Genomic DNA, 12,709 nt, shown 5'->3' with positions numbered 1-12,709 from the left:
GATGCTTTCCATGGTTATGATGAGGCTGTATAAAACACTCATTAGGCCACAGCTGGAGTACTGTGTGCAGTTCTGGTCACCACACTATAGGAAGGATGTGATTGCACTGGGGAAGGTGCAGAGGGGGAAGTGATGGCCTAGTGGTATCGCTAGACTATTAAAGCAGACATTCAGCTAATGTTCTGGGGACCCGGGTTCAAATCCCACCACGGCAGATGGTGGAATTTGAATTCAATTTAAAAAAATCTGGAATTAAGAATCTACTGATGACCATGAAACCATTGTCAATTGTCGGAAAAACCCACCTGGTTCACTAAAGTCCTTTAGGGAAGGAAATCTGCCGTCCTTACATGGTCTGGCCTACATGTGACTCCAAAGCCACAGCAATGTGGTTGACTCCCAACTGCTTTCCAAGGACAACTATGGATGGGCAATAAATGCTGGCCAGCTAGTGATGCCCTTATCCCATGAATTAATATAAAGAACAGGCGATCCACCAGGATGCTGCCTGGGATGAAGTTTTCAGTAATGAAGGGAGACTGGTTAGGCTGGGGTTGTTTTTCCTGAGAGCAGAGAAGGCTGAGGGGGGACCTGATCGAGTTGTTACAAAATTATGAGGGACATAGATAGGGCAAATAGGAAGAAACCTTTCCCTTTATTAGGGGGGTCAACTTAATCGGGGCAGGAGATTTAGTGGGGAGTTGAGGAGAAACTTTTTCACCCATAAATTGGTGAGAATCTGGAAGTCACGGCCTGAAAGGGTGGTAGACGCAGGAACCCACAACATCTAAGAAGCATTTAGAGGAGCATTTGAAACACCAAAGATACAAAGCTACGGACCAAGTGCTGGAAAATGAGATTAGAATAGATAGGTGCTTGATGGGCTATGCAGGCACAATGGGCCGAAGGGTCTCTTGCTGTGCTGTAAAACCCTATGTCTCTGTGACAGCAAACTTGAGATAGGATGAACTCAAAAGGTTACTTTATTTGTACGCAATCAAAATGCAAAAAGAGGATTCATAATGTCCCCCCCCTCCCCCCACTTTGGGTGCATAGTAAAAGAGAGATCGAGAAAAGGTGTTACTGCGCAGAGACCACAGAGAAAATAAATATGGGTTCACATGGGTCCAGAGTCCAGAGTCAAAGCCCAATGAGGTATTTAGTCATGGAGATCAGTGGGTTGAAAACCAATGCACTTTTCTGGTGATGCTGACTTTGTACAATGAGTTAGGCACACAGGGAAGCATCAGTCTTATCAGAGATAGTACAGAGTTCCAGTGGAAGCAATGTAGATGGGGCCAAGTGTACAACTGGGCAGAGCTCCTTTTCTCTGACGCTGCTAGTTAGATTGCAGAACAGCAGTCTTTGCACATTAGCAAAGCAATATTACTGGTTTCACAAGCCAGAGGTCCATGTCATATGACTCCCATCTCTCCTTTGTCTTTGACAAACGGCGTGTATCTCTCATCTGAGTTCCTGTCTCAATCATTAAGAATTGAAAGGATGGTTGTGGGGCCCTCTGTCTTAGCAGACTCCTGTTCGCCAGCCTGGATTATGAAAAGCAGATGGCCCTTGTATGGTTCTCTTTGAATTTGGTCTGTGCAGCCCACAGGAGGTCATTAGTGACTCTTCGGGGATAACGATGTGCAAGTTTCCCCAATAGTGCCAAGTTGCTTCTTTTGTTTGACATAGATTATGCCATTTTAAGTCTTTGTTTGAAATTTTTAGAAATTGCAGTGAGCATATCTCGATATATATTTGATTTAGAAATACACAGGATGAGGTCATAAGGCTCACAATACTAATACATATTGTCAAAGAATTGAAGAGATAGGGCAGATGAACGCTGGGGAGATGGTGCAAGACAAAGAATTTCAGATTCTTAGAACATTCGGAACAGTTCTGGGGAAGATGCGATTGTGTTTGTGAAATCTCAGCAGGTCTGGCGGCATCTGTAAGGAGAGAAAAGAGCTGACGTTTCGAGTCCAGATTACTCTTTGTCCCAGGGGGATCAAGGAGAGAGTCTACTTGGTACAAGCGAAGGACGATGGAGGTACCTTTAGACTTCTTGGAGCATTCTATAAGCTGCCAATTAATGGGAAATATATAAGTCCGTAAGACCATAAAACATAGGAGCAGAATTAGGCCACTCAGCCCATCGAGTCTGCTCCTCCATTCAATCATGACTGATATTTTTCTCATCCCCATTCTCCTGCCTTTTCCCCATTATCTCTGATCCTCTTATTAACCAAGAACCTATCTATCTCCGTCTTAAAGACACTCAATGACCTGGCCTCCACAGCCTTGTGCGGCAAAGGGTTCCACAGATTCACCACTCTCTGGCTGAAGAAATTCCTCCTCATCTCTGTTTTAAAGGATCGTCCCTTTAGCCTGAGGTTGTGCCCTCTGGTTCTAGTTTTTCCTACTAGTGGAAACATCCTCGCCACGTCCACTCTATCCAGGCTTGCAGTATCCTGTAAGTTTCATTAAGATTGTATTCCATCTGCCACTTCTTTGCCCACTCTCCTAACCTGTCCAAGGCCTTCTGCAGCCCCCCTGCTTCCTCAATACTACCTGTCCCTCTACATATCTTTGTACCATCTGCAAACTAAGCAACAGTGCCTTCACTTCCTTCCTCCAAATTGTTAATGTATATTGTGAAAAGTTGTGGTCCCAGCACTGACCCCTGAGGCACGCCACTAGTCACCAGCTACCATCCTGAGAAAGACCCCTTTATCCCCACTCTCTGCCTTCTGCCAGTCAGTAAGAAGTCTCACAACACCAGGTTAAAGTCCAACAGGTTTATTTGGTAGCAAAAGCCACAAGCTTTCGGAGCACTGCTCCTTCATCAGGTGAGTGGGAGTCATGATCATAAACAGGGCATATAAAGACACAAACTCAATTTACAAGATAATGGTTGGAATGTGAGTCTTTACAGATAATCAAATCTTAAAGGTACAGACAATGTGAGTGGAGAGAGGGTTAAGCACAGGCTAAAGAGATGTGTATTGTCTCCAGCCAGGACAGTTAGTGTGATTTTGCAAGCCCAGGCAAGTCGTGGGGGTTACAGATCGTGTGACATGAACCCAAGATCCCGGTTGAGGCTGTCCTCATGTGTGCAGAACTTGGCTATCAGTTTCTGACATTTCTGTCAGTCAGCCAATCCTCTATCCATGCCAGGATCTTACCCTTCACACCATGGGCTCTTAACTTATTTAACAGTCTCCTATGCGGCACCTTGTCAAAGGCCTTCTGGAAATCTAAATAAATCACGTCCACTGGTTCTCCTTTATCTAACGTCCTTGTTACCTCCTCAAAGAACTCTAACAGATTTGTCAGACATGACCTCCCCTTGACAAAGCCGTGCTGACTCCATCCTATTTTATGATGCACTTCCAAGTACTTTGTGATCTCGTCTTTAATAATGAATGGACTCTAAAATCTTGCCAATGACCGAAGTCAGGCTAACCGGCCTATAATTTCCTGTCTGCTGCCTCCCTCCCTTCTTAAACAGCGGTGTTACATTAGCTACTTTCCAGTCCTCTGGTACCCTCCCTGCCTCCAGTGATTCCTGAAAAAAGGGTTTACAATTTTGATGCAGGAAAATATCAGGGTGCTGGAGAGAGAGGATGTCATGATGTGGAGATGCTGGCGTTGGACTGGGGTGGGCACAGTAAGAAGTCTCACAACACCAGGTTAAAGTCCAACAGGTTTATTTGGTAGCACAAGCCACAAGCTTTCTTGCTACCAAATAAACCTGTTGGACTTTAACCCCTGGTGTTGTGAGACTTCTTACTGAGAGAGGATGTCCTAGGGGGGCTCAAGGACAGAATCTACTTGGTACAAGCGAAGAACGACAGAGGTACCTTTAGACTTCTTGGAGCATTCTCTCGGCCTGCGTAACTGTGTGCCAATCTGAAAAATAACGGCACACAGTAAACTCTGACTTATGTATATAGTTTTAAGTAATGAAATGTAATGTTTTGTAAATAAGCACTGTATTGTACTGTAAAAATTATTCTTTTTTTGCACTGTTTATAACTTTTGGATCTGTCGTTTTGCAATGTTTTATTTGAGAGTTTTTTTTGAATAAAGTATATTTTTGAAATTTAAAAAAAAATTCTCTAAGCTCCCACTGGTGGGAAATATATAGAGAAACAGAGCGGCAAAGAAATTAGGGAATAGTTATAATTGGGGACTTTAATTATCCTAAATTAGAAAATATATAAGTTAGTAAATTAATAACTATTAGACTGGGCACCACTCTTTATGTGGAGATGCTGGCGTTGGACTGGGGTAAACACAGTAAGAAGTTTAACAACACCAGGTTAAAGTCCAACAGGTTTATTTGGTAGCAAAAGCCACACAAGCTTTCGGAGCTCCAAGCCCCTTCTTCAGGTGAGTGGGAATTCTGTTCACAAACAGAGCATATAAAGACACAGACTCAATTTACATGAATAATGGTTGGAATGCGAATACTTACAACGAATCAAGTCTTTAAGAAACAAAACAATGTGAGTGGAGAGAGCATCAAGACAGGCTAGAGCTCCGAAAGCTTGTGTGGCTTTTGCTACCAAATAAACCTGTTGGACTTTAACCTGGTGTTGTTAAACTTCTTACACCACTCTTTAGGCAGGAGGGTACAAAATATTTGACCCGCCAATTTAATAATCAGTGTATATTAGAAACTCTCCTGAGTGGTAGAGATCTGGGTGATTGTCCCCTTGCTGGGCTGTGGAGGGGGCGGAACGTTAGAGCCGCGATTAGTTTCCCCAAAGTCGGACCCTTTTTGGGGGTGGGACGCGGTCCGCTCGGGTTAAGGGTCCGGGTTGGCTGTTGAAAATATTTCTGGACCAACATTCGACGTTCAAAAAAAGAATTAAAATAAGGAAAGAAAACCACGCCCGGGAGGAGGAGGCGGCCGCGTGTAAGATGCGAGGCGATGGAGCCGGGAGGCTGCTTGGAAAGCGGGGAAGGTAAAAGGCGGAATAAATAACCTGGGCCCGAGGCCTGAGGCCTTCGAGGCCTCAACTCCCAGGCCTGGGATTCATCCCAGATTCAACTCCGCACAGAACCCCCCCCCCCCCTCCCCATAATATAACCTCCACTCAACCCCTCTAAACAACTCCCCCCTCCCCCAATAAGCTGACCAGGTTACAATATTTCACATTATGATATTTTTATTTATTCAGGGGATGTGGGTGTCACCGGCTGGACCAACATTTATTATCCATCCCCCGTGAGCCGAGAGTCAAAGGACAAAGAAAATTACAGCACAGGAACAGGCCCTTCAGCCCTCCGAGCCTGCACCGACCATGCTGCCCCCGACTGAACTAAAACCCTTCCCTTCCGGGGACCACATCCCTCTATTCCCATCCCTATTCATGTATTTGTCCAGACGCTCCTTAAAAGTCACTATCGTATCCGCTTCCACTACCTCCCCCCCCCCCCCAGCAGCAAGTTCCAGGCACACAATACTGTCTGTGTAAAAAAACTTGCCTCGTACATCTCCTTTAAATCTTGCCCCTTACACCTTAAACCTGTGCCCCCCTAGTAATTGAGTCATAGAGGTTTACAGCATGGAAACAGACCCTTCGGCCCAACTTGTCCATGCCACCCTATTTTTTTAAACCACTAAGCTAGTCCCAATTGCCCGCATTTGGCCCATATCCCTCCATACCCATCTTACCCATGTAACTATCTAAATGCTTTTTAAAAGACAAAATTGGACCCGCCTCTACTACTACCTCTGGCAGCTCATTCCAGACACTCATCACCGTCTGCGTGAAAAAATTGCCCCTCTGGACACTTTTGTATCTCTCACCTTAGAACTACACCCTCTAGTTTTAGACTCCCCTACCTTTGGGAAAAGATATTAACTATCTAGCTGATCTGTGCCTCTCATTATTTTATAGAACTCTATAACATCACCCCTCAGCCTCCTACGCTTCAGAGAAAAAAGTCCCAGTCTAACTAGCCTCTCCCTATAACTCAAACCATCAAGTCCCGGTAGCATCCTAGTAAATCTTTTCTGCACTCTTTATAGTTTAATGATATCCTTTCTATAATCAAAACTGCATTGCTGCGGATCTGGAGTCACGCTCAGGCCAGACCGACAAGGGCGGCAGATTTCCTTTCCTCATCTGGACCAGATTGGGGTTTTATTTACCACAGTCAGCAGTCGTTTCGTGTTCATCGTTAGGCTCTTAATTCCAAATTCTTATTGAATTCGAATTTCACCACCTGCCATGGTGGGATTTAACCCCTGGACCCTTCGAGTCCCGCCCCAGGACACGATGGTCAAGTTGATCACTCGGTCAAACGGGGTGAGCTGTCAACATGCAAAATCCTTCCAAACATGCCAGTAGCTGGCACTAAGAGCACGAGAGACTCCTGGTCAGCCACGCTTGATGTGGAGGGATGTGCCTCAATCCCCACACCCCTGGGGACAGACTAGCAACTTGTCCTGGGAATTACTAGCTATGGAAACAAAAAAAGTCTGCCTTAGTGTGCCACGAGGTGTGTGAAGAGAATTGGACCCTGGAGAATTCTGATGGAAACCAGGCCCAGGGGATTGAAAGGTCCACGACCAGAACATCTCAAAACCAGATCCCCCAGTGCATTATTCTGGGTCTCTTGATTATAGCTTAGTATCACTAGTACCACCTCCCCTTCAGTAAGGTCACAGTAAAAATCTAATGGTAGTGTGAGTGTTTACATCAGCTGTTAGAAATGTGATTTGGAAAACACGAGGCAAAGGTCGAATGCAACAAAACATACAGAGAAAATATGCAATGCTAGAAATCTGAAATTTAAAAATTAATGCACAGCAAGGTCGGCATTGTCTGAAAGAAATCATAGAAATCATAGAAACCCTACAGTGCAGAAGGAGGCCATTCGGCCCATCGAGTCTGCACCGACCACAATCCCACCCAGGCCCTACCCCCACATATTTACCCGCTAATCCCTCTAACCTACACATCCCAGGACTCTAAGGGGCAATTTTTAACCTGGCCAATCAACCTAACCCGCACATCTTTGGACTGTGGGAGGAAACCGGAGCACCCGGAGGAAACCCACGCAGACACGAGGAGAATGTGCAAACTCCACACAGACAGTGACCCGAGCCGGGAATCGAACCTGGGACCCTGGAGCTGTGAAGCAGCAGTGCTAACCACTGTGCTACCGTGCCGCCCAAGAGGAAATTCATTATTCATTTCACTTAAAATGCTCCATCAGAGTTAAGTCTATTTAATAGTCACAAGTAGGCTGCCATTAACACTCCAATGAAGTTACTGTGAAAATCCCCTAGTCGCCACACTCCAGCGCCTGTTCAGGGACACGGAGGGAGAATTTAGCATAACCAATGCACCCTAACCAGCACATCTTTGGGAGGAAACCGGAGCACCCAGAGGAAACCCACGCAGACACAGGGAGAGTGTGCAAACTCCACACAGACAGTGACCCAAGAGAGGAATCGAACCCGGGTCCCTGGAGTTGTGAGGCAGCAGTGCTAACCACTATGTCACCTGCAATGAGGTTACTGTGAAATTCCCCTAGTCGCCACACTCTGCCTGTTCGGGTCAATGCACCCTAACCAGCACGTCTTTCAGATTGTGGGAGGAAACCGGAGCACCCGGAGGAAACCCACGCAGACATGGGGAGAACGTGCAAACTCCACACAGACAGTGACCCAAGCCGGGGAATCGAACCCGGGAATTGAGGCAGCAGTGCTAGCCACTGTGCTGCCCAAGTTCTCCCCTGAAGGTTGGATCACTCTAGCCAGGAGCTAGTAAGCATGATGGGCTGAACAATCTCCTGCTGTATTATCTCCTATGGGTTTCTGCGTCGGACTCCGGCCTGCTGTACATTTCAAGCACGTTCAGTTTCCAGTCCAGAAACAAATTGTGCTGTAATTTGTTCTAATGTGTTACAGTAAACTCCATAATTAATGTGAAAATTGCCTTATTCATAGGCTCACAGACGCAAGATTTCTTGGAAACTGCTCCGACAGTGACTGATCCTTCTGCAGATGGTGTCACTCAGGAAGCCAATCCACAGATGGAGGAGATGCCCATAATCTCTGGTGAGGGTGGTGTCGCTCCAAATGAGATTGAGAAACAGAATTGGTCCTCCGCTCCTGCCTCGCCAGAGGAGATGGCAGATGTAGCTGAAGCGACGAAGGGGCTTCCGAGCCAACAGCAGGAAGATGCCATGGACGCTTCGCTGAACAGCATGTTTCATACGATTGCCAGCAGCAAGGCTCAGATCAAGAGCCAGCAGAAGGATGAGCCTGATCTTGTGTATGATCAGAAGCTGGACATCATCAAGGATCTTTTCTGGTGTAAGCCGGTGGTGTTTCTGGAACGTTTTCACAAAATCATCAAAGAGGAACACCTGATCTGTTTCAATCACCTGGCTGGCAACTATGAAGCTACTTTTTACTGTAATGAAATCAGGAAGTCCTCCATGAAGAAATCCGCCCGAACAAACGTTCGGAACAAGAGGTACGCGGCCCTACAGCAGCTGATTAAAGGTGATGTGTGAAAAGGTGTTTGTTATTTTCCTTCCTGCCCCATCTTTAGGAAGTGCTGCTTTTCGATGATGCTGGCAACTGAGACAGTGAGAACCAAGCAAGCGGCACGGTGGCACAGCGGTCAGCACTGCTGCCTCACAGCGCCAGGGACCCGGGTTTGATTCCTGGCTTGGGTCACTGTCTGTGTGGAGTTTGCACGTTGTCCCCGTCTCTGGTTTTACTCCACATTTCCAGTCTCTGCAATATTCGTATTGAAGAGGAGAAACCTCTGTGGTTTGGAAATAGATACGGACATTAACTCATCAAGAACTAGAATGAGCCTGAGGGGCAGAACTGCTCAATATTGTTCCTAATTACAGGTTAACATGGGCAGCACAGTGGTTAGCACTGCTCCCTTTAGCTCCAAGAGCTGTATCTAATTCCTTCAAATTAAAAAAAAAAATCCTAACCCAATAATTCAGCTTTCCAACAAGGGCCCATCGAGTCTGCACCGACCACAATCCCCCCCCCAGGCCCTATTCCCGTAACCTCACATATTTACCCTGCTAATCCCCCTGACACTAGGGTCAATTTAGCACGGCCAATCCACCTAACCCGCACATCTTTGGACTGTGGGAGGAAACCGGAGCACCCGGAGGAAACCCACGCAGACACAGGGAGAATGTGCAAACTCCACGCAGACAGTGACCCGAGGCTGGAATTGAACCCGGGTCCCTGGCGCTGTGAGGCAGCAGTGCTAACCCACTGTGCTGCCCATGTTAACCTGTAATTAGGGACAATATTCAGCAGTTCTGCCCCTCAGGCTCATTCATCCATTTCCAAGCAACCGAGGGTTCTCCTCTTCATTACAAAGTGAAATACAGCAGAGACTGGAAGCTGTGGTACTACTGGAAAGAATGCTTTCTATGGCGCAACTGTAAAAATTGGTGAGAATCGTAGCGGTCATGCTGAATTTCCTCAGCCCCCTGAGACAGTAGAAGCGTTTGATGAGCTTTCTTAACTGTAGTGTTGGCATGGAGGGACCAGGACGGGTTGTTGGCGATCTGGACACCTAAAGACATGAAGCTCTCAACTATTTCCACACCATCCCCATTGATGTAGTCAGGGGCATGACCTCCACTGTGCTTCCTGAAGTCGATGACTATCTCCTTTGTTTTACTGACCCGGTAAACAGTCATTTTACAATGGTGACTGGAGAAGAGTCATAGACTATTGGTCTCGAAACGTTAACTTAGTTTTTCTCTCCACGGATCCTGCCGGACCTGCCGAGATTTTCCAGCGCTTTCTGTTTTTATTTCAGTTTTCTGTTCTTTATTTTTTTTTGTGTGTGTGTTTGTCTAGTGTCAACAAGCAGCACTTCCTGCTAAGATAATAACAAAAGCTGCCTCTAATCTATTTCGCAACTCTACCAGGCTCTCTCGAGTGAGCTTGCTAGTTTTGTATCAAACAATTGCAAGTTTATTTTTGCTGTGGATTTGTATCCAGTCGGGGACGAGATTAATTCTTTCTCCTTTTCACTTGATAAACTTCCTTGTTAACAGGAAGAGGAAGAAATTCATCTTATTTTCTGGGCTCGAATGTTGGATGTTAACATCTGATGCCTGTTGATACACCTCAACTCCTGTTTCCTGGTGGTTTACAAATAGCATCATCCATTTAACCTATGCAGATGTTTGTCTTCTATAGAATCCTTACAATGCAGAAAGAGCTCATTCGGCCCAAAGAGTCTGCACTGACTTTCGGAAAGAGCATCCCACCAGGCCCTCCTCTCCACCCGATCATCATTAACCCCGCCTAATCCACTAACCTATACATCTTGGGCACTAAGGGGCAATTTAGCATGGCCAATCCACCTAACCTGCACATCTTTGGCCAAAAGAGAAAATGCTGGAAAATCTCAGCAGGTCTGGCAGCATCTGGAAGGGGAGAAAAAGAGCTGACGTTTCGAGTCCCGACGACCCTTTGTCAAAGCTGCACATCTTTGGACTGTGGGAGGAAATCGGAGCACCCGGAGGAAACCCACGCAGACACGGGGAGAATGTGCAAACTCCGTACAGACAGTGACCCAAGGCCGGAATTGAACCCGGGTCCCTAGAATTGTGAAGTTTTCAAGTTTATTTATTAGCGTCACAAGTAGGCTGACATTAACACTGCAATGAAGTTACTGTGAAAATCCCCTGGTTGCCACACTCCGGCGCCTGTTCGGGTACACTGAGGGAGAATTTAGCACGGCCAATGCACCCTAACCAGCACGTCTTTTGGACTGTGGGAGGAAACCCACGCAGACACTGGGGAGAAGCTGCAAACTCCACACAGACAGTGACCCAAGCCGGGATTTGAACCCGGGACCCTGGCGGCATGAGTCAGCAGTGCTAACCACTGTGCCACCCCGTTGTTGGGCTGGAGGAGGTTTCAACTCTTCACTGTTCCCCTAAAGATGCCTATGCCCAATCAGGACCCTGACCTTCTGGTTGCTTGCCATTTTAACACACGATCCTGCTCCCCATGCCCACATGTCAGTCCTTGGCCTGCTGCAATGTTCCAGTGAAGCTCAACGCAAACTGGAGGAACAGCATCTCATCTTCCGGCTGGACACTTTACAGCCTTCCGGTCTCAACATCGAATTCAACAACTTCAGATGATTCGCTCCACCCCACCTCCACCCCTTTTATTTTCATTACATTTAATTTTTTACTGTTCTCTACCTTTTATTTCTTTATTGTCTTTAATTTTCTTTCCCCCCCTTTCCTTACCTTTTCTCCCATTTTGCTTCCCCTTTTCTCAATTTTCCCTCTCTCCCACCCATCTCCCCCCTCCCCCCCACATCTTCATCTGTCACCGTTTACCCTCTGATTTCAGCTTCTCTGCCGTTTGGCCATTCACACCCTTTATTCTCTCTATTGGCTGCCATTAGCAGCCTTTCCCCTGGTTTCTGTGGCTATGACTCATCTTTCATTCCCTCCCCCTGCAGTATAAATATCTCCCACTTTCTCTGCCTTTTAGCTTTGACAAAGGGTCGTCCGGACTCGAAACGTCAGCTCTTTTCTCTCCTTACAGATGCTGCCAGACCCGCTGAGATTTTCCAGCATTTTCTCTTTTGCCTCCACTAATCTCTGATACAAAACATCCTCTAACAACTCTGCCTCGAGAAATTTCTCCTAACCTCTCTCCTCTTTAATTACACTTTCAAATTGGCTAATCCTTCATTGTCAACGACTCACAACTGGAAGACAGAATCTTTGTTCAGTCACTCCATAAAAAACATCATTAAATCTCTTCGCCTTCTGGGCTCCGGTGAAAATTGTTCTAGCCTAGTTTTTATTGTCTTTTATGTCTCTCTCTTTGAACTCTTTTATGTACCTGAATCTGGAGACTTCTTTTCTCCTAATTCCCTGAAAGCATTGGATCACTTTCCATTAAAGACAACAGCTCATCATCATAGTCTGCACCAGTGGTTAGCACTGCTGCCTCTCAGCGCCAGGGACCCGGGTTCAATCCCGGCCTTGGGTCACTGTCTGTGCGCAGTCTGCACGTTCTCCCCGTGTCTGCGTGGGTTTCCTCCGGGTGCTCCGGTTTCCTCCCACACTCCAAAGATGTGCAAGTTAGGTTGATTGGCCATGGTAAATTGACCCTAGTGTCAGGGGGGTTAGCAGGGTAAATATGTGGGGTTATAGGGATAGGGCCTGGGTGGGATTGTGGTCGGTGCAGACTCGATGGACTAAATGGCCTCCTTCTGCATTGTTGGATTTCTATGATCTTTTAAGTGTGGGCCATGACTGTGAACATTGGACCTGTAAAAATCATTTGGACATCTCCAAGCTATTCTGTTTCGATGTGTTGTGTTTAACTTCTCTTTACATTCGTTGGAGTCAAGAGGTTAAATTGAGACTTAAACATGGGTCTTGCAATTTTTTTGCAGCATTCCTTATCATTCAGAGTTAGTCTCTGCCTCTTGAATACAATAACAGTCTGCATTTCTAAAGTGACCTCCACAAGCCTCAGAATGTCCCAGAGTCAATGGCAATGGCGCGGTGGCACAGTGGTTAGCACTGCTGCCTCACAGCACCAGGGTCCCTGGTTCGATTCCCGGTTTCGATCGCTGCCGGTGTGGAGTTTGCACGTTCTCCCTGTGTCTGCGTGGGTTTCCTCCGGGTGCTCCGGTTACCTCCCATG

The 12,709-nt window shown here is 46.5% G+C and overlaps 1 protein-coding gene across 1 annotated transcript in view; it reads left to right on the top strand.

The window, feature by feature from the left end:
* The first annotated feature begins 4,791 nt into the window (after positions 1–4,791).
* Positions 4,792–12,709, top strand: part of ccdc97 (coiled-coil domain containing 97) — a 15,300-nt gene continuing 7,382 nt past the window's right edge. Inside the window, exons 1-2 of the mRNA XM_078241089.1 lie at positions 4,792–4,976; positions 7,976–8,545. Of these exons, the coding sequence (XP_078097215.1) occupies positions 4,943–4,976; positions 7,976–8,545 (604 nt within the window). The 5' untranslated portion in view covers positions 4,792–4,942. The remainder of the gene's footprint in view (positions 4,977–7,975; positions 8,546–12,709) is intronic.

This window comes from Mustelus asterias, chromosome 24 (genome assembly GCF_964213995.1).
Source record: "Mustelus asterias chromosome 24, sMusAst1.hap1.1, whole genome shotgun sequence".
NCBI lineage: Eukaryota > Metazoa > Chordata > Chondrichthyes > Carcharhiniformes > Triakidae > Mustelus > Mustelus asterias.
This window is presented reverse-complemented; position numbering and strand designations above follow the sequence as displayed.